Raw genomic sequence first — 25344 nt, 5'->3', positions numbered from 1 at the left:
TATACTGCCTTTAATCAGGATGTAATGACCTTCCCTGTCTTTTTTAATCATATCTATTTTTACTTTGGCTTTGTCAGAAATCATAATTGCCACTCCTGCCTTCTTTTTCTCATTTGATGCCCAAAAGATTTTGTTCAAGCCCTGAACCTTAAACTTGTGTGTGTCCACCTGCCTCATATGTGTTTATTGTAGACAGCATATGGTGGGATTTTGGTTTCTAATCCACTCTGCTATTTGCTTCCGTTTTATGTGAGAATTCTTCCCATTCACATTCAGAGTTATAATTATCAGCTCTGCATTCGCTGACATTTTTGTATTCTCCCCTATTCCTACCCCTTCTTCTTAACCTATTTCCTTTGAAACCAGTGGTTTGCTATTAAGCTGGTCATCCCTTATCCCCTCCCTTGATTGACTTCCCTTTTTACCCCCTCCCTTGTTATTCCTTTCCTTTTGTTTTGAAGGCCTAATGAATTCTCTCCCCCTTCTTCTCCCCTTCCTTTTTTGACCTCCCCACTCCCCTGCCCCCTTGGTTTATCCCTTCTGACTTTCTCAGTAGGGTTAGATAGAGTTTTATATCCCAATGTATAATATAGCTACTCTTCCATCTCCGGGTTGATTACACTGAGAGTAAGGTTTAAATATTACCTCTTAATGCTCTCTTCCTCTCCTTCTTATAATAGTATTTGACCCCTCCCCTTCCCATGCCCTCTTTGTGTGTAATAGATTATCCTATTTTTCTCATTCTCTCAAATTTTTCTTGGTGTCCCCTGCTATTCACCCCCCTCTTTCCCACCCCCCCATATCATCTTAGACCATTTTGTATTCCACCCTCTCCCTATGCATTATTCTTCTGATTACTATAATAGTGAATACTATAATAGTGAATAGAGTTCACTACAGAAAATTATACATAGCATTTCTCCACATAGGAATACAGATAATTAGATCTTACTGAGGCCCTTAAAAAGGCAATTTTAAAAATTTTGAGTTTTCTTTCTTTCCCCTCTGTTTCTTATTTACCTTTTCATGTTTCTCTTGATTTTTGTGGTTGGATATCAAACTTTCCATTTAGTCCTAGTCTCTTTTGTGCAAATACTTGGAAATCTTCAATTTTTTTGAATGCCCATACTTTCCCCTGGAAGTATATAGTCAATTTTGATGGGTAGTTGATCAGTGGTTGCAGGCCCAGCTCTCTTGCCTTTCTGAATATCGTATTCCAAGCTTTGCGGTCTTTTAGCGTGGAGGCTGCCATATCCTGTGTGATCCTGATTGGTGCTTCTTTATATTTGAATTGTCTCTTTCTGGCTTCTTGTAAGATTTTTTTCTTTTACTTGGAAGCTCTTGAATTTGGCAATTATATTCCTGGGTGTTTTCTTATCTGGATCAAATGTGGAAGGTGATCTATGGATCCTTTCAATGTCTATATTGCCCTCTTGTTGAAGAACTTCAGGGCAATTTTGCTGAATAATTTCTTTTAGTATGGAGTCCAAATTTCTATTAATTTCCCCCTTTTCAGGGAGACCAATGACTCTCATATTGTCTCTTCTAGACTGGTTTTCTTGTTCTGTCACTTTCTCATTGAGATATTTCATGTTTCCTTCTATTTTTTCAGTCTTTTGGCTTTGTTTTATTTGTTCTTGTTGTCTTGAGAGATCATTAGCTTCTAATTGTTCTATTCTAGCCTTTAAGGACTGGTTTTCCTTTTCAATCTGGTCATTTCTGGTCTTCAGTTGACTTGCCTCACTTTCCAATTGCGAAATTCTGCCTTTTAAACTGTTATTTTCTTGCCTGATTTCCTTTTGAGCTACTTCCCATTTCTCTGACCAAATCTTTTCCATCTTTCTCATCATCTCAGTTTTGAACATTTCAAGAGCTTGTGACCAGTTTTGATTATCTTGGGATGGTTCGGATGTGATTGTTTGTTTTTTCTCCTCTTCTGATTGCTTGGTAGTCTGGATTTTCTCTGTGTAAAAGTTGTTGAGTGTTAAAGATTTCTTTTTCTTGTTGTTAATCTTTCTCTCTTTCTTCTGGACTTCCTGAATCTGGGTAGCCATCGTTAGCCCAGCAGCTTCTCAGCTTTATCCTCACGCTCAGGGTCTGTCTGCGGTCTTTTGGCTCCTGAGGTCTGAGGTCTGGTTTTTTTCAAGGTCAAGCCCCCTGGTGGACCCTCTTGCTTGATCCTCTGCAGGAGGCTCCTTTACAAGTCTCAGGGCGCTGCTTCCACAGTCGTATACCCGTCTGTACTGGTTCCCCACTCAGGGTTTCAGAGCCTTCGCTCCCGCCTGTGTCCGCCTCCGCCCCCGTCTATGCTCAGAGTCTGTGTGGGTTCCTCAGCTTTTTGGGGTCCTAAATCTTGCTGCTCTCAGGAACAGGTCCTGGAGCTGCCAATGACTCGATGGGTGCCCCAAACTTGTTCTATTTCTTTTGACCTGGCTTTGTCGTTGCAGGTGGTGTGTGTGTGTGGGGGAAGGGGGCGTGGTTGCTCAGCCCGCGATTTAGTGGATTGCTGTTTCACCCCTTTATAGCATGGAAATGCCCCGATTCCACGTACCTTCCATGCTACACCCTGTTGTGGGGTTCCTCCGTTCGACTGGGTTTGTTTTTATGCCCCCTTGAGGAGTCCTGTGTGTTTTGGTCAGGAGAGGTTAAGCGGTGCTTTTTACTCTGCCGGCATCTTAACCCGGAAAAAAAGGAGTTTTTGTTTTGCTGAGGAAGGGAGGTTAAATTTTTTAAACAGATGAGTATCTATGGTAGGGATAGCATGGTACAGAGGAAAGAACACTGGTTTTAGAGTCAGAAGATCCAAGGTCAAATTCTACCTCTCATGCTCTCACTACTTATGTGATTCTGAGCAACTTATATAATTTCTCTGGGGCAGGAGTATTTATTTAATTCCTTGCTATGTACCAGGCCTTTTGCTAAGTCCTTTATAAATATGACATCTGATCAGTTTCTTCTGTGAAGAATAAAGAAAATGATTACAATTTTTTCTTAAAATAAGCAGGTAGGGGTACTTAGGTGACTCAGTGGATTAAGAGTCAGGCTGCTGTTGGGAGGTCATAGCTCCAAATCTGGCCATAGACCATTCCTAGCTTATGTGACCTTGGGCAAGTTACTAACTCTAGTTACCTGTCCCTTGCTGCTTTTCTGTCTTGGAACCAATCTCAGAATCAAGAATTAAGACAGAAGCAAAGAGTTTTTTCTTTCTTTTTTTAATGAGGGGATTGGATTGTAGATGGCTTTTGAAGTCCCTTTCATCTCTGGATCAGTGATTCTTTGATACTTTTCATTGGAAAAAGACTCTATGAGGAGATAGGGAAAAAGCTTCCTTTAGATGACAGATGAACTAGACCTTAAAGTAAACTAGAGATACTAAAAGAGAGAAAAGGAAGAAGGGATATTTCAAGTTTGGGAGACAGCTTTTGGAAACGCATGAAAGTTGGGGAATGGAGAGCCAGGTTTACAAGTCAATTAGGCTGCTGGTGTACATGAAGCCTTAAAAGGAAGGCTGAGTCCAGTTTAAAAGATTTTAAATGCTAGACTAAAAAGATCAGGAGAGTGAGGTAGGGTGGATATATAGATATGAGATTTTTCAGCATAAATGTGATATTGAACCCAGGAGACCTGATGAACTCAAGGAGAGAATGGAGAAAGAGGAAAGAAGAGAGCCTAGGACAGAGGCTCTGAATCTGTAGCTCAGGAGTGGGAATGGATATTAAAACGGCAAAAGAGATAAGGAGCTATCAGATATGAGGGAGGTCAACCAGAAGAGAGTAGAATCATAAAAGCTATGGGGGAAGATCTGAAAGATGTGTGCTATGTGATATCCATAGGGGAAAGATAATTTTCTATAATGGCTGAGAGGAAAAGACTTTCTTTAGGGAGAGAATGGCATTCCTGTTTTAAACTGGATATATAGTACTTTTGTGGGTGTGAGTAGTTTTTCCTCCCTTCCTGTGTAATGTGGATGTATTTGAAAGCTTATTCTTTGCCTCTGTTTTCTCTCTCTTTCTACTTACTTAGGATATCTTATGTGTCCTCATGGCTTTGACTGTTTTTGCTTCTATTCAGATGACTGTCAAAGGTGTATTTCCTGTTTTGACCTCTCATATTTTTCTGACTTCTTTCTGGACATTTCAAATTGAATTGCATCCTCTTCAAATTGATACTTTATTTCTCATATTTAACACCTGTCAGTGAAATTCTTCTAAAAACTCAAGCTCAAAACTTTTAAATCAACTTTGATTTTGCTTTCCTTCCCCCACACCATTAGTCATCAAAGTGTTGTGGGTTCTTCAGCTGAAATACCCTTTGTATCTATCTGTCTTTTCCTTTCTATTCTTACTTCCTGGATTCAAAACTTAATGCTTGGATATTTGCTCTAATCTTTTTTCTTTTTTGAAGTTTTCGGGCAATTCATTTAGTTATGCTGATAGAAATACTTATTATGTAAGAGGTCTAATTTCTTTCTTTTTAAATTTAATTTTAAACCCTGACCTTTGGTCTTGTAGTAGCAAGGACTAGGCAATCAAGATTAAATGACTTGCCTAAAGTCATACACCTTGCACGTGTCAGAGGCCAGATTTGAATCCAGGCCTTCCTAACTCCTGGTTTGGCACTCTATTCATCATGCTTCCTAACTGTCCGCAAGGGATTAATTTCTAAAGAAGAAAAATCCCCTGGTAGATGCGAGGCTAGTTCTGAAAACTGATTTGATCTTCAAAAACTTTTAAGAAACCTCCACTAAAGCCCTAATTTACTGTATTAGGATGTTGAGATGTCCCCAAATTATTTTTTCCCCTTAAGATTTTTTTTATTAAGATTTTTTATTAAGATTTTATATTATTGTCACTTCCTAATAACTGCACTCTTACATAATTTTGCATTATAACAAAGACAACCAATTAAAAATAGAGTTGACTGTATCTGACTATATCTGAAAATTAATGCAATATTCTTTACATTTTGTTCATTAGCTCTCTAGTGAGAGGAGGGAAATGTGTTTTAGACATTATTATTCTGGAACCAGTAGTTAATATTGCATTTAATCAGAGTTTTGATATTTGATATGAAAAAACCCAATTTTTATTAGCTGGTGGATTAGCCTGTTTAGTTGATGAAGTTCCCTACATAGAAGAAGCTGGGAAGTCTAGTTCCAAGAGAGTTGGGATATTGTATAATGGAAAGGCCTTAAAGGGACTTTGGAGCATGCAGAGACATTCTGTAACTGGTTCTCATCTGTTCACAATATATTAAATAGAAGCATCTTTGCTTAGTTGTAGTTGCAGAACCATAATTGGAGGTGCCTTCCAAAGCTCTTAATCAGCCTTTTCTCATTTCTCTTGGTTGGACATCTGCTTTTGGTTTGACTCCTTTGCTGAATGGCATCTGAGAGACAAAATTATAAGGTGAGAGGACTTGGACTCTCTTCCTTTGAGCCCGAAAAGTACTGATAATTTTGGACCTTGCCTTTTTTCCCCACAGAAATCTTGGAATAGAATCTTTGCCAGGTTTGCACTGATGCTCTGATTAGCAACTTGCAACATTCATTCCATGAAATGAGTACTCTTCAGCAATGATGTCATGAATTTGGTGGGACTACGTACTGTCTAGAAATTCCATTAAGGCAGAGTCCCTCAGGAGATCAAGGTTATATAGCAGACAGTATTAGGGAGAAATGTTTGTACTTCTGACTTGATTTGTCTCCTAAGTAAAGACTAGTTTAGTTGATAAAATGAAATGGGAGTACTAGTCACTGACACCTAACATTAGGAAGAACACAAATTTTTGGGGCTTGAGCCAATGGCATTAGGGAAGAGAAAAATACCCTAATGCCTCAGGGATACTCCTAGAACCTTGATGGGAAATGGCTGCCCAGTTCTGAGATAAGTGAGTCCAGAACATCTTTACTACATTTTCATTCACATTATTATGGTCATTTTGTGTATATTATAGTTAACTTTTTTTTTTATCTGAATCAGGTTGGAAAAGCCTTCGCAGGTTTCCTTGAATTCCTTATAGTCACTGTTTCTTATGCGTTGTAGAAGTTTCCTTTTTTCTCTTCCTGTTGGGTGGAGATTATTCTTTTGGATCCACCATTTTGTACATATCTACCCTTTGCTCAAAAATCCAGCTGTAAATGTTTGTTTATAGAATAAAATCCATATTCCTAAGCCATTCAATAGGGTGGACTTAATGTTTATCCTACATTATGTCCCATTACACCTATTTCAACTAAGCTAGTTTAATTTAGCTCTAAGATTTTAGGCTCACATGAAATAGATATACTTCTGGGTGCTTACTCCAAAAGGAGCACTTTTTTCTCTTAGGCTTGTTGTCAATACCCAGGCTGCTTCTAGTATGGCATAGTTCAGGTGTAGATCTTTAAAATCTAGATAAGAAGGTCTTGAGCTCCTAAAAAGCAATCAGCCTTTATTCTACTGTGCAAAAATCAGAAGTCATAACAGACTCAAAAAGCAAATAAGGCACTAAAATGATTTCCAGTGCTTGAAAAGGTACTTAAGATTGTTGTTAGGACAACTTTTTTGATATTCCAGTGAATCTCTCCTTTCTAAAGAGTTCTACATAGCTTTTGCCACTTTGGCCTTCTACTTTCTATCCCAATTCATAGTACTATCCTTTGATTTAGAGTTCTCAATTCCCATCTCCCTGAAGTTTGCTGAATAAGCAGTCCTTTTTTCATCAGACCAACACTTTCTGAGTTACTTCTTAACTTTGATCTCAAAGTAGAATTCTATGTGGAACTATGTGAATGATCCTCTTTTCTGTAAAGATTATACTGCATCAGGAAATCCCCTTCTCTCTTTAGAAGATCTTATCCCTAAGAGTTTTTTTTTAAACTCTTACCTTTCACCTTAGAACCAATATTGGTTCTAAGGTAGAAGAGTAGTAAGGGCTAAGACAATGGGGGTTAAGTGACTTGCCCAAGGTCACACAGCTATGAAGTGTCTGAGGCCAGATTTGAACCTAGGGACCTCCCATCTCTAGGCTTGGCTCTCAAGCCACTGAGCCACCCAACCACCTGGATCCATCCCTCAGTTTAACTGGGACAAAAGTACTACCCAAAATTTCTTCATTCCCTGGCAAAAAATATATTCCAGATTTATTCTGGCTAGGAAATTCAACCTTCTGCCTCTCCATACAGGACCTGGAGTTCATGAATATTGTCCAAGAACTGTTATTTTGGGCCAAGTGGGCACATGCATTTGCCTATCAAATGTACTTCTGCAAGAACTCTGTTATTACCCTGAGTTGCTGCCATATTTAGGGTTGAGAAAATCTATGATCAGATCTGTAATCTTATACATAGAACTAAGATAACAGAAAGGCAAAACTGGAAGAAATTTCAGATATCTTCCTAAAATGCAGATCTGAGAGTATAACACCCTACCCTTCCCCAATATTTAATCAACTCCAGTCGCTCCATATTACCTCCTGCACCAAATATAAAATTCTTTGTGTGGTTTTGAAAGTACTCCATAACCCGGTTCTATCCTACCTTTCCAGTCTTCTTAAAGCTTATTCTCTACCTTCTACTCTTTTGGTTCAGTGTCCCTGGCCTTCTTACTTATTCCTTGCATAAAATACTCCATCTTCTGACTCCAGGCATTGCCATTGGCTGTCCCCAATCCCTGGAGTTCTCTCCTGTCTTATCTCTGCTTTCTAGCTTCTTGGGATTTCTTTAAGTTTTAGTTAAAATCTCACTTCCAAGAAGTGTTTCTTTGTTTTTAATCTCACTTTTGACACAACTCCCAATTTGTTCTCTATATATTTTCTTTGTACATAGTTTTTTTATATATCTTTTCTCCTATAAGACTGAATTCCTTGAAAACAGGACCTTTATTTTTTGCCTTTCTTTGTATCTTCAGCACATAATACATTGTCTAGTTCCTTGTAGGTTCTTAATCATTGCTAGTTATATTGACTTTTGAATACATAATGCACTAACTTCAAAAACATTTTGGATTGGTTTGTGCTTCTGAATTTTGTTTGGAAAGAGTACTCTTTTTTGGACTTGATAACAATCTATGTTCAATGATGCAATTCAAAATCATTCTATACCTTCTCATCTTGTACTACTGGCATTCATATTCTACAGTAAAAATTCCATATAGCAGCTGTACAGTTCACTGGAGATTTTAGTCCTTTTATTCTTTCCCAACTCCAGGATGCCAGGGCATTGTCCATCTCTTGCTGAGCCTCATTCTTTTTTTTTTTTTTTTTAAACCCTTACCTTACATCTTGGAGTCATTATTGTGTATTGGCTCCAAGGCAGAAGAAAGGGTAAGGGTAGGCAATGGGAGTCAAGTGACTTGCCCAGGGTCACACAGCTGGGAAGTGTCTGGGGCTAGATTTGAACCTAGGACCTCCGGACTCTAGGCCTGGCTCTAAATCCACTGAACTCTACCCAGCTGCTCCCTGAGCCTCATTCTTGATGCATATCTCACCCCTTTTTTTTTCTTCACACCACATATATTTGCTCATTTCGTTGGAGGCACTTGTTTCATTGGTAGATCACTGTTGAGTGCCATGTGGTCTTCCTGTTGTTCTGTAACTTAATTCTTTGGAAATTGTTATATTCCATGACTTTCATTCATGTGGCACCATTAGGAAGATACTGATGTTAGAGATGGATTTTTTCCCAGTTCAAGATTATTGAAAATAGTTAAAAGTACTAGGTAATTTCCCAAAATGCATTAAAAGCCAGAATTTTCAAAGGATAAACCAAGAGAGAGTATTTTTTTTTGGTAGCAATCCTGAAATAGCATCTTTTTTTATTTGAATGCTAACATTTCATTGAAACCATATGTCTTCACAGGGCCTATACTCCAGAGGTAGTGGTTATACAATGTGTCTTTAGGTGCTTTATGTTAAATTATGTTAAATATTATATGGAATGCTATTGTCATAATGTGTGTTTGATTAGTAGAATATAGAATTGATATAAATTAAGTCTATATTATCTTGGGAATGACGTAAACAACTGGAAATTTGTTCCTATGGTTTATGATCTTATTTAATTCCATTTATGGATTAAAGCCTAACTGTGCAGAATTGATGTAATTCAGATAATGACATTCACTTGTAACATCATGATGTGTTTAAAATGCCATTTATTGGGGGAAATCTCTACTTCTGGAATTTATAAAGTTTTAATCATTTTTTGTTTCTCTTTAGCCCCTATGTTGTAAAGTACTATGGCAGTTACTTTAAGAATACTGACCTTTGGATTGTTATGGAATACTGCGGAGCTGGCTCTGTTTCAGACATAATTCGATTACGGAATAAGACGGTAAGTGATTTTTCAATACTGTATTCTATTTTGAAATTAATCTCCTTTCATGTTTTCTCTAGAGATAGAACATGGCACAGTGAATAGAGGATTGTCTTTGAAGCCAAGAAAATCTGGGTTCAGATGCTATCTTGATGATGATGGGCAGATCATTTAATAGATGGTATTTATATATCACTGAGATTTGCAAGATACTTCATGAGCTAGTGTTACCCTTATTTTTTTTAAAAGAGGAAACTGAGGCAGATAGCATTTAAGTGACTTGCTCAGGATTACACAATTTGTTTATTTCTGACACTAGATTTGAATTCAAGTCTTCCTGACTCAAAGTATAATGCTCTCTTCACTGTACCACCTATTTGCCAAGTCTCAAAGCGACAGACAGTGGTGGAGGAAGTTCCTTCCCTACTTTAATGAAATTGCAAGTCCAGACTTAAAAATTCTAAAGGATCTATATTCAAAATATTGCTAGGAAAGGAACTGTTCGGGGGGAAAAACTGTACTGAATAAATAAACAAATGAATAAACTACTGAATAGATGAATGAAGGGGAAGGTAAGCGTGGTGTAGTGGATAGGTCACTGGACTTGGAATTGGGAAGACCCAGGTTCAAATCTTGCCTTAGTTATCTGGTGACCCTAACTAAATAATTTACTTCTCTGGACCTCAATTTTCTCGTTATTAAAATGAGAGTGTTGAACTGCATGGCCTCTACAGCCCTTTAAAATTCTAAATGTATGATCCTTTCACCCTTTGAAGTGCTTACTATATGCCAGGCACTGGAGACACAAATACAAACTAGATAAGACAGTCCTTGCCATGAAGGACCTTATAGTTTAAGGGAAGGAAACAACATATATAAAGAAGTAATGGACAAGAAAGGGGAGTATTGGTCCAGGAAGTTACAAAGATGGTGATTTGATTATAGCTATCAGAAAAAAGGTATAAATTGAGGTGGTATGGAGTGAAGTATGAAGGTAGTAAGGGAAGGGAGAAAAAGGCATAAGAAAAATGACCAGAGTGAACATGTAGACATAAGACTCTGGGAGGTACTGAGCAAGAATTCTCTTTTAAGAGAATCAGTCTAAAATCTCTTTATTTCATGGAATATTTGCAACCTAATTTATTAATATAGCATAATTCTTTTGCCTTATTACCTCACTTATAACATTTATTCTTACTGTTGCATATCAATATTATGTGGGTTAATAATGAGTCCTGAAAAAAAACTTTGGAACTAGAAAATATATAATGCTTGGTTATAAAAATGCATATAATAAACTTGGTGTAGATTTTACTTAATAATTTAATTACATTTCATGTCTGAGAGGGTTTGTAGACAGAATAAGTTTATTTTATATTTGGAGTATTCTAAATACTTTGGTTATCCAAGTGAATAGTAAAAAAAAAAAAGGCTAAAATGTTGAAAACCAAAGTTAAATCTAATATGCTTCTGAATTTTCAGAGTCTATTGAAAAGTATATTTTTTGCTAATCATTTCAGGATGTTTGAAAGTAATGTTGGCAGGTTGTAACTTTATGGATTTTTGTGATGCAATTTAGTAAAATGTAATTAAAATCTTTTTATGGTTATGTTTTAATCCTAAATAAAAGAGCTATTTACAAAATAGCTATTTTAAAATAGAAATGCATCAAGTTAGTTTTAGAAATAATTTATAGGGAGGAGAAGCCACCCCATTTATCTGTGAAATAACTATAAAGATTAATCAGTGGGATAATTTATAATTCTATAGAATAGTTACATAATTACTATATGACATTATTATATATTTTCAGAAGTGTTCCAGTAAAATACATTAAAAATGCTTAAATACTTGAGTCAATTTGTGGTTAACCAAAATCATTTTAAAGTTTGATTAGGGAAGTAACTTGAAAGTTTACTGCACTGATTTTTTTTTCCTATTGGGAAAAATGAAGTAAATAGAATTTCTTTTAAAGGAAGTGAATTAGGAGTTAAATGTTCCCTGTTTTGACAAAAAAGGTTAAGTGATCTGTGACATTTTAGTTATGTATTTAAAATTTTTCCCATTTCCTTATTAGATTATGTAAGTCAGATGATCCTGGCATGGTTAAAGAAACAATACTTTTTCACAGATAAGCTAGAAAGTGGGTCCAATCCATACCAAAGATGAAATTTTTATAAATTGGTATAAATATCATTTTGGTTAAACTCAGACCTTATATTTAATTTAAAATTTATAATGGTGATATGAAGCCAGGTCATGAGAAGCTGACAAAAGTAAATTTCCTCCTTACTCTTGTTTTTATATTTTAATTACACCTTCTGTGTCATGAATGTGGCATAGTTTATTTTTTGCTGTTAAGAAACAAAAACCATATACTTTAAAAGATATTTCAATTTATTTGAGAAAATATTTGAAAATTTAGAATCTAGAAGAGTTCTCATTTCACTTTTTTATACATAAAAGCATAGGGAAATTGTCTTAGACATGATTTAAAAGTTGTAATCTATTCATTCAGCAAGCATTTATTAAATGTCTACTGTGTGCCAGCCATTATATAATAGATATTGTGAATTTTCAGCCAATATTCAATTGAATGTATGAATTCATTTATTTGGGAGTTCCCTCCAGTGGTGCAGATTGCAACTTATGCATGCTGGTGGACCATCCTGTGGTACTTTCTTCCATATCCTTCAACAAGTTTGCTATGGGAGGATCATCTTGAGCAAGGGAATGACAGTGATTTGATCTGTGTTTTAGGAATATCAGTTTGGCAGCTGTGTGAAGGCTCAAAGAGAGGAAAGACAAGGGCAGGTAGTACTATTATGGGGCTTTGGTGATGATCTAGGTGGAATATACTGAGGACCTGAACTTAGAGGTATAGAGGTATTTGGCAAACTTTTAAAACATTTACTTCCTGTTATAATGGGAAAAAATATACAAAAAGTGTGTCTCAAAAATCTTAGTGTAGTTTTAATTTTTCTGGGATATCCTGTTGTGAAGGGTTAAATTTTGGGGTAGGAGTTTGAACAAAAGTCAGAAAAGCAGTTTGATAAAACACAAAACACTTTATTTTCTGTTAATCTAGGCAATTTATATTTTTGTAAATATTCATCCATATCTCCTAAATCGTTATATTCGTTGCCATATAATTGGACTAAATAGTTTTTAATGATTGCCTTAATTTCCCCTTCATTAGAGGGTGAGAGTCTCCCTTTTCATCTTTAATACTGTCAATTTGGTTTTCTTCTTTCCTTTTTCTTATTAGATTTACCAGTACTTTGCCTATTTTATCAGTTTTTTCAAAATACCAGCTTCTAGTCTTATTTATTAATTCAATTGTTCTTTTACTTTCGATTTTATTAATTTCTCCCTTAATTTTTAGTATTTCTAATTTAGTTTTCATCTGAGGGTTTTTAATTTGTTCGCTTTCTAATTTTTTGAGTTGCATACCCAATTCATTAATCTCTGCCCTCCTTAATTTGTTAATATATGCACTCAAGGATATAAATTTCCCCCTGAGTACTGCCTTGGCTGCATCCCACAGAGTTTGGTAGGATGTCTCATCATTGTCATTCTCTTCAATGAAATTGTTGATTGTTTCTATGATTTCTTCTTTGACAAATTGGTTTTGGAGAATCATATTGTTTAATTTCCAATTGGTTTTTGATTTGCCTATCCATGTGCCCTTACTAATTATTATTTTTATTGCATTATGATCTGAGAAGATTACATTTATTTTATCTGCTCTTTTGCATTTGTTTGCAATGATTCTATGTCCTATTACATGGTCAATCTTTGTGAATGTACCATGTGCAGCTGAAAAGAAGGTGTATTCCTTTTTGTCCCTATTTATTTTTCTCCACATGTCAATTAAATCTATAATTTTTCTAGGACTTCATTCACCTCTCTTACCTCTTTCTTATTTATTTTTTGGTTTGATTTATCTAGATCTGAAAGAGGAATATTTAGATCTCCCACTATTATGGTTTTACTATCTATTTCCTTCTTGAACTCTGCCATTTTCTCCTTTAAGAATTTGGATGCTATGCCACTTGGTGCATACATATTGAGCAGTGTTATTTCCTCATTGTTTATACTGCCTTTAATCAGGATGTAATGACCTTCCCTGTCTTTTTTAATCACATCTATTTTTACTTTGGCTTAGTCAGAGATCATAATAGCCACTCCTGCCTTCTTTTTTTCATTTGACGCTCAAAGGATTTTGCTCAAGCCCTTAACCTTAAACTTGTGTGTGTCTACCCGCTTCATATGTGTTTCTTGTAGACAACATATGGTAGGATTTTGGTTTCTGATCCATTCTGTTTTTTCGTCTGTTTTATGAGCAAGTTCATCCCATTTACATTCAGAGTTATAATTATCAGTTGTGCATTCACTGACATTTTTGTATCCTCCCTTAGACCCACCCCTTCTTCTTACACTATTTTCTTTTAAACCAGTGGTTTGCTTTGAGCCAGTATCCCTTATCCCCTCCCTTGATTGACTTCCCTTCCTGCCCCGTCCCTTGTTATTCCCCTCTTTTTATTTTTAAAGGCCTAATGAATTCCCTCCCCCTTCTTCCACCTCCCCATTCCCCTGTTCCCTTTGGTTTGTTCCTTCTGACTTTCTCAGTAGGGTTAGATAGAGTTTTTTTATCCAAATGGATAATAAAGCTACTCTTCCCTCTCCGGGTTGATTATACTGAGAGTAAGGTTTGATTATTCCCTTTTAATGCCCTCTTCCTCTCCTTCTTATAATAGTATTTATCTCCTCCCCTTCCCATGTCCTCTTTGTGTGTAATAGAATATCCTTTTTTTCTTATTTACTCTGATTTTTATTGGTGTTCCCTTTTATTCCCCCCCCTTTCCCACCCCGCATGTCATCTTAGACCATTTAGTATCCTATCCTCTCCCTATGAATTATTCTTCTGGTTGCTATAACAGTGAATATTATAATAGTGAATAGAGTTTACTACAGAGAATTATACATGGCATTTCTCCACATAGTAATACAGATAATTAGATCTTATTTAAGCCCTTAAAGAGTCAAATTTAAAAAATTATAAGTTTTCTTTCTTTTCCCTCTGTTTCTTATTTACCTTTTCATTTTTCTCTTGCGTTTTGTGGTTGGTTATCAAACTTTCCATTTAGTCCTGGTCTCTTTTGTGCAAAAATTTGGAATTCTTCAATTTTGTTGAATACCCATACTTTCCCCTGGAAGTATATAGTCAGTTTCGATGGGTAGTTGATCCGTGGCTGAAGACCCATCTCTCTTGCCTTTCTGAATATTGTGTTCTAAGCCTTGCGGTCTTTTAGCGTGGAGGCTGCCAGATCCTGTGTGATCCTGATTGGTGCTCCTTGATATTTGAATTGTCTCTTTCTGGATTCTTATAAGATTTTTTCTTTTACTTGGAAGCTCTTAAATTTTGCTATCATATTCCTTGGTGTTGACTTTTCTATGTCCAGTGTAGAGGGTGATCTATGGATCCTTTCAATGTCTATATTGCCCTCTTGTTGTAGAACTTCAGGGTAATTTTGCTGAATAATTTCTTTAAGTATGGAGTCCAAGTTTCTATTAATTTCTGCCTTTTCTGGAAGACCAATGATTCTCAAATTGTCTCTTCTAGACCGGTTTTCTTGGTCTGTCACTTTCTCATTAAGATATTTCATGTTTCCTTCTATTTTATCAGTCTTTTGGCTTTGTTTTATTTGTTCTTGTTGTCTTGAGACATCATTATGTTCTAATTTTTCAATTCTAACCTTTAAGGACTGGTTTTCGGCTATAATCTTTCCGTTTTCCTTTTCAATCTGGTCATTTCTGGTGTTCAATTTGCTTATCAGTTCATTTGATTTCTGAGCCTCACTTTCCAATTGCAAAATTCTGCCTTTTAAGCTGTTATTTTCTTGCCAGATCTCATCCATGTTCTTCAACATCTCATTTTTGAACTCTTCAATAGCTTGTGACCAGCTTTCATTTTTTTGGTAAGGTTTGGATATGATTACTTGTTTGTCCTCCTCTGTTCTCTGGATTTTCTCTGTGTAAAAGTTGTCCAGTGTTCCAGAGTTTTTCTTGATAATCTTTTTCTTCCACTGGAGTTCTTGGCTTGCCATCGTTAGCCCCGCCCCTTTTCCGCTTTTCCTTCACACTCAGGGTCTGCCTGCGCTTTCTAAGCTCCCGGGGGCTCTGGTCTCCTTGTCCTTGGGGTCAGGCCTCCTGGTAGACTCCCAGTCTGCCCCTCTGCCCGAGGCTCCTTCTGCAGTCTTCGGGGCTGCTTCCACAGCCTCTCTCTGCTCCACACTGGGTCCTCACTGGAGGTCCAAGCCTGTGCTGGAGATCTTTATTCAAGCCTAGGGCACTGCCTTTGCCGGCACAGACGCTCTTAGGGCACTGCCTTCACCCATGTAGAAGCTAGGGAAAGTCCGTGGGTTGGAGATCTTTATTCACACCTGAGGCGATGCCTTCACCCACGTGAATGCTCGGGGAAAGTCTGTGCGTGCCCCCCAGCCAATTGGGGTCCCTCCTCTTGCAGCACACAGGTACAAGCCCTGGGGCTGCCAGTGATTAACTGGTTGCCCCAATCCTGTTTTCACTCTTGTGCATTGGCCTTGGAGTTGTGCGAGGTGTGTGGTGTGGGGGGTGGGGGAGGGGCTTCTTCCTCTCGCGTTTTAGTGATAGCTCTTTCACCCCTTTGTAGCGTGGAAATGCCCCAATTCTGTGTACCTTCAATGCTGTGCCCTGTTGTGGGGTTCCTTTGTTCGTCTGGGCTCGTTTTTATTTCCCCTTGAGGAGTCCTGTATGCTCCGGTCTGGAGAGATCAAGCAGCTGCTCCTTACTCTGCTGCCATCTTAACCAGAAGTCTCCTTACCCTGCTGCCATCTTAACCGGAAGTCCCTGTTTAAGATTTTTACATCTATGTTCATTAAGGAAATTGGTCTGTAGTTTTCTTTCTCAGTTTTTGATCTACCTGGCTTTGGGATCAGTACCATATTTGTATCATAAAAGGAGTTTGGTAGAACTCCTCCTTTGCTTATTATGTCAAATAATTTGTATAGTATTGGAATTAGTTGTTCTTTGAAGGTGTGATAGAATTCACTTGTGAATCCATCTGGTCCTGTGGATTTTTTATTAGGGAGTTCTTTGATGGTTTGTTCAATTTCTTTTTCTGATATGGGAGTATTTAAGTATTCTATTTCTTCTACTGTTAATCTAGGCAATTTATATTTTTGTAAATATTCATCCATCTCACTTAGAGTGCTATATTTATTGCCATATAATTACACAAAATAGTTTTTAATGATTGCCTTGATTTCCTCTTCATTAGAGGTGAGGTTTCCCTTTTCACTTTGATACTGATGATTTTGTTTTCTTTTTTCCTTTTTTAAATTATATTGACCAGTACTTTGTAAATTTTGTTTGTTCTTTCAAAGTACCAGCTTCTAGTCTTATTTATTAATTCAATGGTTCTTTTACTTTCAATTTTATTGATTTCTCCTTTAATTTTTATAATCTCTAATTGGGTCTTTAGCTGGGGATTTTTTTTTTAAACCCTTGTACTTCGGTGTATTTTCTCATAGGTGGAATATTGGTAAGGGTGGGCAATGGGGGTCAAGTGACTTGCCCAGGGTCACACAGCTGGGAAGTGGCTGAGGCCGGGTTTGAACCTAGAACCTCCTGTCTCTAGGCCTGACTCTCCACTGAGCTACCCAGCTGCCCCTTTTAGCTGGGGATTTTTAATTTGTTCCCTTTCTAGTTTTTTAATTTGCATGCCCAGTTCATTGATCTTTTCCCCCTCTAATTTGTTAATTCATGCACTCAAGGATATAAATTTTCCCCTGTGTATTGCCTTAGCTACATCCCACAGAGTTTGGTAGGATGTCTCATCATTGTCATTCTCTTCAATGAAATTATTGATTGTTTCTATGATTTCTTGTTTAACTAACTGCTTTTGGAGAATCATATTATTTAATTTCCAATTAATTTTTGATTTGCCTGTCCACGTGCCCTCACTAATTATTATTTTTATTGCATTATGATCTGAGGTTATATTTATTATTTCTGCTCTTTTACATTTGTTTGTAATGTTTCTATGCCCTATTACATGGTCAATCTTTGGGAATGTTCCACGTGCAGCTGAAAAGAAGGTGTATTCCTTTTTGTCCCTATTTATTTTTCTCCACATATCTATTAAATCTAATTTTTTAAGGATTTCATTTATCTCTATTATCTCTTTCTTATTTATTTTTTGGTTTGATTTATCTAAACCTGAAAGAAGAATATTTTTAGCTCTCCCACTAGTATGGTTTTACTCTCTATTTCCTTCTTGAGCTCTGCCAGTTTCTCCTTAGGAATTTGAATGGTATACCATTTGGTGCATACACGTTGACCAATGTTATTTCCTCATTTTCTATAATGCCTTATATCAGGATGTGATTACCTTCCCTGTCTCTTTTAACCAAATCTATTTGTACTTTGACTCTGTCAGAGATCATGATTGCCAGTCTTGCCTTCTTTTTCTCATTTGAAGCCCAAAAGATTTTGCTCCAGCCCTTCACCTTATTCCTGTGTATGTCCACCTGCCTCATATATGTTTCTTGTAGACAACATATGGTAGGATTTTGGTTTCTAATCCACTCAGATATTTGCTTCCGTTTTATGGGCGAGTTCATCCTATTCACATTCAGAGTTATAATTATCAGTTGTGTATTCCCCAACATTTTGGTATCTTCTCCTAGTTCTACCCCTTCTTGTTACACTATTTCCTTTTAAACCATTGTTTTTTTTTAGACCAGTCCCCCTTGTCCCCTCCCTCGATTTACTTCCCTTTCCGCCCCCTCCCTTATTATTCACCTCTTTTTATTTTCTATGGCCTAATGAATTCCGTCCCTCCTCTCCTCCCCTCCCTTTTTTGACCTCCCCACTCCCCTAATCCTCTTGGTTTATCCCTTCTGACTTTCTCAATATGATTAGATAGAATTCTATATCCTAATGGATATAGCTACTCTTCCCTCTCAGGGTTAATTCCACTGAAAGTAAGGTTTAAATATTACATCTTAATGCTCTCTTCCTCTCCTTTTTATAATAGTATAGATCCCCTCCCCTTCCCATGCTCTCTTTGTGTGGTATAGAATATCCTATTTTTCTTATTCATTCAAGTTTCTCTTGATGCCATCTACTATTCACCCCCCCTCTTTTTTCCCCGCCCTGTCTCATCTTTGACCATTTAGTGCTCCAACTTCTTCCTATGAAAAATTCTTCTAATTACTATAATAGTGAATACAGTTTTTGAAAATTACACATAACATTTCTTCATATAGGAATACAAATAATTTGATCTTATTAAGACCCTTAAAGAGGTAAATTTAAGAATAAGAATTTTCTTTCTTTCCCCTCTGTTTCTTATTTACCTTTTCATGTTTCTCTTTGGTTTTGTGGTTGGATATCGAACTTTCCATTTAGTCCTGGTCTTTTCTGTGCAAATACTTGGAAATCTATCTTGTTGAATGCCCATACTTTCCCCTGGAGGTATATAGTCAATTTTGCTATTATTATATTCTTGGGGGGTTTTCTCTTCAGGGTCTAGTGTAGAGGGTGATCTATAGATCCTTTCAATGTCTAGAACTTCAGGGCAGTTTTGCTGAATAATTTCTTTTAGTATGGAGTCCAAATTTCTATTAATTTCTGGTTTTTCAGGAAGACCATGATTCTCAAATTGTCTCTTCTAGACCTGTTTTCTTGATCTGTCAAGTTCTCCGTGAGGTATTTCATGTTTCCTTCTATTTTATCAGTCCTTTGACTTTGCTTTATTTGTTCTTGCTGTCTTGAGAGATTATTGGCTTCTAATTGCCCAATTCTAGCCTTTAGAGACTGGTTTTCCTTTTTAATTTGGTCTACCTGGTTCTTCAAGGCTTCCAGCTTGTCATTTCTAGTCTTCAGTTTGCTCATCAATTCATTTGATTTCTGAGCCTCGCTTTCCAGTTGTGAAATTCTGCCTTTTAAAATGTTATTTTCTTGCCAAAGAATGTAAATTCTTATGCTAATAGGGGACTGCCTCAAATTGGCTTTTTGTCAATGCAGCTCGTTTTATCCTTTCTTTTATCCCCAAATTTCTGCAATTTAGAAGTTGGGTATGTTTATAGATCCACAGAAGTAAAAAGTCTAATCTTTTTTTGGTGGATCTCAGGGGGAAATGTGTTATTTGGAATTCTGGGGGTACCATTTAAAAGTATTTGAGAAACTTCCTGTGGACATGTGGGTGACTTTGAAACTACATTTTCCATGAACCAATGGGTTTCCTGTTAGTGATGAAGTCTTTAAGGTAAAGCTCGCCAGCTTTAAATATTGGGAAGTGGCGTTTGACTTCCTCTTTTGCTACCTGAGTGCTCCTGGGGGATGGAGAGGAGTAGGGAAGGTATGGAACCAAATGGCTGAGGTGGCAATTTGAATTTTTTACAGGAGGGTGGTCGATCTTATTCTATCAACATGGGCCTTATTAAAATATTATTTCTCCTCATAATATCACCCTTTATCAATTTTAATCGTTATACCAGATCTCTTCCATCTTTCTCATAATCTCAGATTTGAACTCTTCAAGATCTTGTGACCCATTTTCATTTTTTTGGGAAGGCCTGGATGCCTTTAATTGTTTGCCCTCAGTTTTCTGGGTTTTTTCTGTGCATAAGTTATCAAGTGTTTGAGCTTTTTTCTTGGTCTTCTTGTTTATTTCTTGGGTCTTGCTTGGCATCATTGTCGTTTATTAGGCAGAAGTCTAAATAAGGCAATCTGATTCTCTTTGTATGGAGTTAGGGAGCAGTTCTTTGCCTGAGGCTACTTTGTGAAACTCTTGGTTTCTCTGGGGACCCTCCTGGAGTCTACGGTCTAGCTGTTTTCAGGGTTAAGCCCCCATGTTTCTTGCCAGCTGCCCAGAGCTTGGTACTTGGCTTATGTTTGCTCCTCCACCTGAAATTTTCCTCTGAGTCTGAGTGCCCTGGGCGTTACTGCTAACTTTATCAGCCCCATTCCCATGTCCAAGGTCTTAGTTTTCCAGCCTCCTGGGGTCTCTGGTCTAGCTGTTTTCAGGGTCAAGCCCCCATGGTCCTAGCCAGCTGCCCAGAGCCCAGAACTTGACCCACACTTCCTCCTCCACCTGAGATTTCCCCTGAGTCTGAGAGAGCTGGGCACTGCTGCTGCCTCTCTCAGCCCCACTCCCTTGTCCAAGGTCTGAGTTTTCCAGCCACCTGGGATCTCAGATCTTGCTGCTGTCAGTGGCAAGCTCCTAGTAGTGCCAGCTAGTTGCCAAGGGGCTAGCTTTTGTGCCCCAGCTCGCTCTAACTCTGGAGTGCAACCTCTGACTCAGGTACTGTGGGTGGGGTGGGGGAGGGATGATCCGCTCATATTTTGATGGGAGCTATTTCCCCCGCTTATAGCGTGGAAGTGCCCCAATCCTACGTACCTATTGGGGGGTCCCTTCTTTCATTTGGATTTTGTTTTCTTGTCCTTTGCATGTATGTTATATTGGTTGGTAAGGAGAGAAAGTGACCCAGCTTCTACTCAGCCACCATCTTAACCCAGAAGTCTATTCATATGCTTTAATATGTGATTAAAAGCACTTTTTATGATAGCTAATAATTGGAAATAAAGTAAATGCCCATCAGTTGGAGAATGACTAAACAAGGTGTGATACATGAATGTGAGAATGAGAGCACTAATGTGCTGTACAAAATATTGTGTGTGATGAAAAAGATCTACTTTAGCTGATAAAAATGAAGTAAGCAAAGAGAAGCAAAAATATATATAGTGCCTGGCAAAAATGACTACACACTAAAAAATCAAAAGTAAATATGACAGTTATAAAGATCAAGTGAGACACAAATGCAGAGATTTGAGATTGTACTTATTTCTAGAGTTTTTCAGTATTTCAGTTGGTTGTGTTGACTTTATTCCCTCCCTCAGAAAATATTGTCATATGGCTCTAGAAGGGGAAGAGATATATAGAATATTGTGGTGATTGAGGAAACAGAAAATATCAATAAAAACAATTAAAAAAATAAAATGTCCGTTGAGATCATAGCTTTTAATTTAGAAGATCTAGAAGAAAATTAACATTATATATGTTGTATTGAATATTTATTTTGTTAAATAAACATTTCCCCATTATTCTGGCTCTGGCCTCAGTAGAGAATTTTGCAGGCTGATATCCTTACATCTCTGCTAAAGGGCATATTGTTATATGACTATGGGGTATAAGGGAGATATAGAGATATAGTGATGGTGATGATGTGTATCTATCTATGATCTCTTCAGCTGCAGTTGGTTGGAGGAACACCTACTCCTATTACCCTGACTGCTGCTGCAAGTTATCTTCTTCCTCTAACAGCTGCCTAAGTAAGGACCCTTGAGAGGTTAGATAAATAGGTAACCTTTCAGTTCCAACATGGCGTTGGATAAATTAGTATTGGGCTATTGATCTGCCTTGGATAACATTCAGGATCTGACTGAGTTTGACTCCCTTCCCAAGGACCATGATAGAAAGACCACTCAGGAAGGAAGGTACTTGTTGTTGAACACTATCTATAAATAGGGAAAGGATAACAAGGCCAAGGATTGGGTATTGGAAAGTCTATTGATCTATTATCTATAGACTAAATAACAATCAGGCCTGGAGGCTATCGATCAGATGGAATCTGGATATTTCACCTCTCCTCTACCTCCTGTGGGACCTGGCCACAGCCAAGCCAGAGAATAGGGAGGCTATTGTTGCAGATATATTGATGGTATTTATTCTCTCAGCTCTCTTATCATCAGTGTTGGTGATTCACTAGCTCTCACAGTCTATCAGGAAATAGATTCAGCTTAATTCCTACCCTCTTCTTCTTAAACCACCCGGCAACCCTTTAACCACCCTTCAAACTGCCCTTCCAGCCACCCACTGCCCAGATTGAACCACAGAGGTTGGCAGAGATCTGTGATCTCCAGTTTTCAGCCTCTGATTCCAGAGACTTCAGAGCTCAGAGACTTCTCAGTCCAGAGACCTTAGTCCAGAGACCTCCCTCAAAGTGGCTGTGAGGGGTATTTATAGGGTGAGATCAACTGACGTTTGTCCCTGGCTCACGGCACCTGGGAACATTCTGAGTCTCTCAACTGTCATGCTTGTCAGTCAAGGTGGCATCCACTTCCCAATTATTGAATATAACAATGTGAACATATGATATATATTGATTGCATCATATAAACAGCAGTTTGAAACCTCTATTAATTGAGGAAACAGACAATATCAATAAAACAAAAAAATAAAATGTCCATTGAGATCATAGCTTTTAAAATCCTTTCTTTTATTTTATTGTTTTAAACCCATACCTTCTATCTTAGAATCAATACTGTGTGTTGGTTCCAAGGCAGAAGAGCAGTAAGGTTTAGGCAAAAGGGGTTGAGTGACTTGCTCAGGGTCACATAGTGAGGAAGTATCTGAGGCCCTTTTCAAACCCAGGACCTCTGGTCTGTAGACCTGGCTCTCAATCCACTGAGGTACATAGCTGCCCCCTTTTACTTTATAGACCTTGTATTTTTTTATATTTCTACTTTTGCTTATGCCATTCAGGATCTTCACCTTCCCATCTATTGAAATCACATCCAGTCAACAAGCAATAAGTGTTCATTCTGTGCCAGTAAGAATGCTAACTGCTGAAATACAAAGAAAGGCAAAAAACACCACCTTTCTTCAAGGAGCTTACATCTTAAGAGAAGAAAAAGTATTAACTATATAGGTACATACAGGAAGCATATAGGGTAGTAGGTGGAAGGTAACCTTAAAGGAAGAGGCTGTAGTAGCTAGTGGGACTGGAAATAGTTTCTGTTGAAATTGCCAGATGATTGAGTATTGAAAGAAGCCAGAGATTCTAAGACAGAAGTAAGAAGGGAGAGCATTCTGGGCCAGTAGTGATGGAAGTTGTATTTCAGAATATATTTCCTACATGAAGCCCTCCTCTACCTCCTCAGACAGAAGTACTTTCTCTCTAGTAAAAGAATATGACTCTATGATCCCTAAATATTATTATTTACCTTAGGCCATTAGTACTGCTGTTTTTCTTTTTTAGAACCTGATGTTATGTAAACTTGTAAAGGAAATACTTTATGCAGTTCAAAACAGTGTATCTCATAGCCCATTTGACCCAGTTGATATATCACTTAACTGGTAAATATTACAAATGGAGCATCTTAGAAATAATGATTCATCTAAGTACTATTTATGTTTTCTATGTAACAAACCCACAGAAAAACTTATTTAATGCTACAGATATTGCCTTTTTAATTTTTTTGGATTAAAACCTCTTTAACTGTCTCAATTGAAGTACAAATCCAGATCCCCTACAATCATTAATCTTCTATAATCATGGTCAAAATAATTATTTACTATTCATGCATAAGTATGTGCCAATAAGGTAAGATAAAGTTTAATTAAGGTATTCTAGAAACTTTTGGAAACAAATCCAGTATCAGCTTAAGGATCATAAAGAAAAGTTATTATATTGACTCCAGATCCATTAATAGTGGAGTAACAAACAAGAGGAAGAATGGACTACACTGGACAGTAGATTAGCCAGCATTTAAGTGCGTCTTCTGTTCTAGGCACTCTGATAAGTGCTGAATATACAGACAGAAGTAAACCACACTTTCTTAAAGACCTTATGTTCTGTTGAAGAGACCTTGGCGTCAATTTATGTGGGTGAACATAAAAATAAGTACAAGGTAATTTTTTTTGGGGGGGGAAGCGTTAGCAGTTAAGTTGTGGGGAATCAGGAATGGCAACACATGTTTTTCATAGTTTACCTGGTTTATATCTACCTAGGTCTATTTGTGTTTCATAGAACTATTATGTTGGGCTTTTGCATTTGAGGTGCCACCATGCGATGTGCTTTTGGAGTCAGAATTGGTGGTATTAAACTCAAACATAGTGACTTAGAAAACTACAAATTAACATTATCTATGTCTTATTGAATATTTATTTTGTTAAATATATATTTCCCCGTTGTTCTGGCTCTGGCCTCAGTAGAGAATTTTGCAGGCTGAGATCCTTACATCTCTGCTAAAGGGCATGTTTACATATGACATATATTGATCGCATCATATAAATAGCAGTTTGAAACCTTTACTTAGAATAGGGTGTAGGATATGTCTCTGCCTAAGAAACTTATTTGATTTTGTCTCTCAATTTATGAAACACTCTTAAGAAACCTTTCATGTACCAACTTATATTTATTTGTATATATAGCTATTCTGCTTTAACATATTGTAAGTTCTTGGAGGATAGAAACTGTATTTGAGTCTAAAGTCATGTTGGCAAAGGCCTGGCATGTGTGCCTGGCATGCTGGAGGGAGCTACTCCATTTCTCCTCTCCACCTTGCCTCAGGACAATGTTCACATGTCCAGTCCCTCTGCCCAGCAGCCCAAATGTGAGCACTTCCTCCCTTTGCTGTCTGGGATAATGCAGGGGGCTCACAGGCAGCTTGGAAGTGCAGTTTGGGCATGTGATCTCTAAAAGGCTCACCAAAGCTGCTCTAGTGTTTTCTACCTGACAGTTGCTCAACAAATATGATGAACAAACTTTAATATAAAAACAATTCCCTTCCATAAGGAATTTTAAAAAACAGTTCTATACTTAAGCACTTTAAAAGATTCTTTTTCTAAAAGAAATGTATGAAGGAGGCTCATTCACAACCTAAAAAAATTGTCTAAATTAAAATTCTAACTCTAGTCTTGTTGCCTCTGTTTTCAATGAGGAAATCTTTATCAAATATTTCTATTGAAATTTATCCTGGCCAATTATGGATTCTGCTTTTGCATTTTATAAACAGATTATCAATAATTGTTTAGATAAATACAGATGTCTTTCCTATCATAGTTTTAATTTTACAAATGTTTGTAACTTGGAGGGAGGTAGAAGCATACTGGTTTGTTTGTGGAAGTCTATATAATCTCAGCATTATATTGTTAGTGTGTACATTCTTTCCTGAGTACAGTTTAATGTAAACTCCATGTTGCCATTTTTACATTT

General features: G+C 37.2%; 1 protein-coding gene across 1 annotated transcript in view; it reads left to right on the top strand.

Moving 5' to 3' along the window:
• STK3 (serine/threonine kinase 3) overlaps positions 1-25344 on the top strand; it is a 524086-nt gene that overhangs the window by 81175 nt on the left and 417567 nt on the right. Inside the window, exon 4 of the mRNA XM_044668614.1 lies at positions 9199-9313. Within this exon, the coding sequence (XP_044524549.1) occupies positions 9199-9313 (115 nt within the window). The remainder of the gene's footprint in view (positions 1-9198; positions 9314-25344) is intronic.

Source organism: Gracilinanus agilis, chromosome 1, assembly GCF_016433145.1.
Source record: "Gracilinanus agilis isolate LMUSP501 chromosome 1, AgileGrace, whole genome shotgun sequence".
NCBI lineage: Eukaryota > Metazoa > Chordata > Mammalia > Didelphimorphia > Didelphidae > Gracilinanus > Gracilinanus agilis.
The sequence above is the reverse complement of the archived record's forward strand: the minus strand, read 5'-3'. Positions and strand labels throughout refer to the sequence as shown.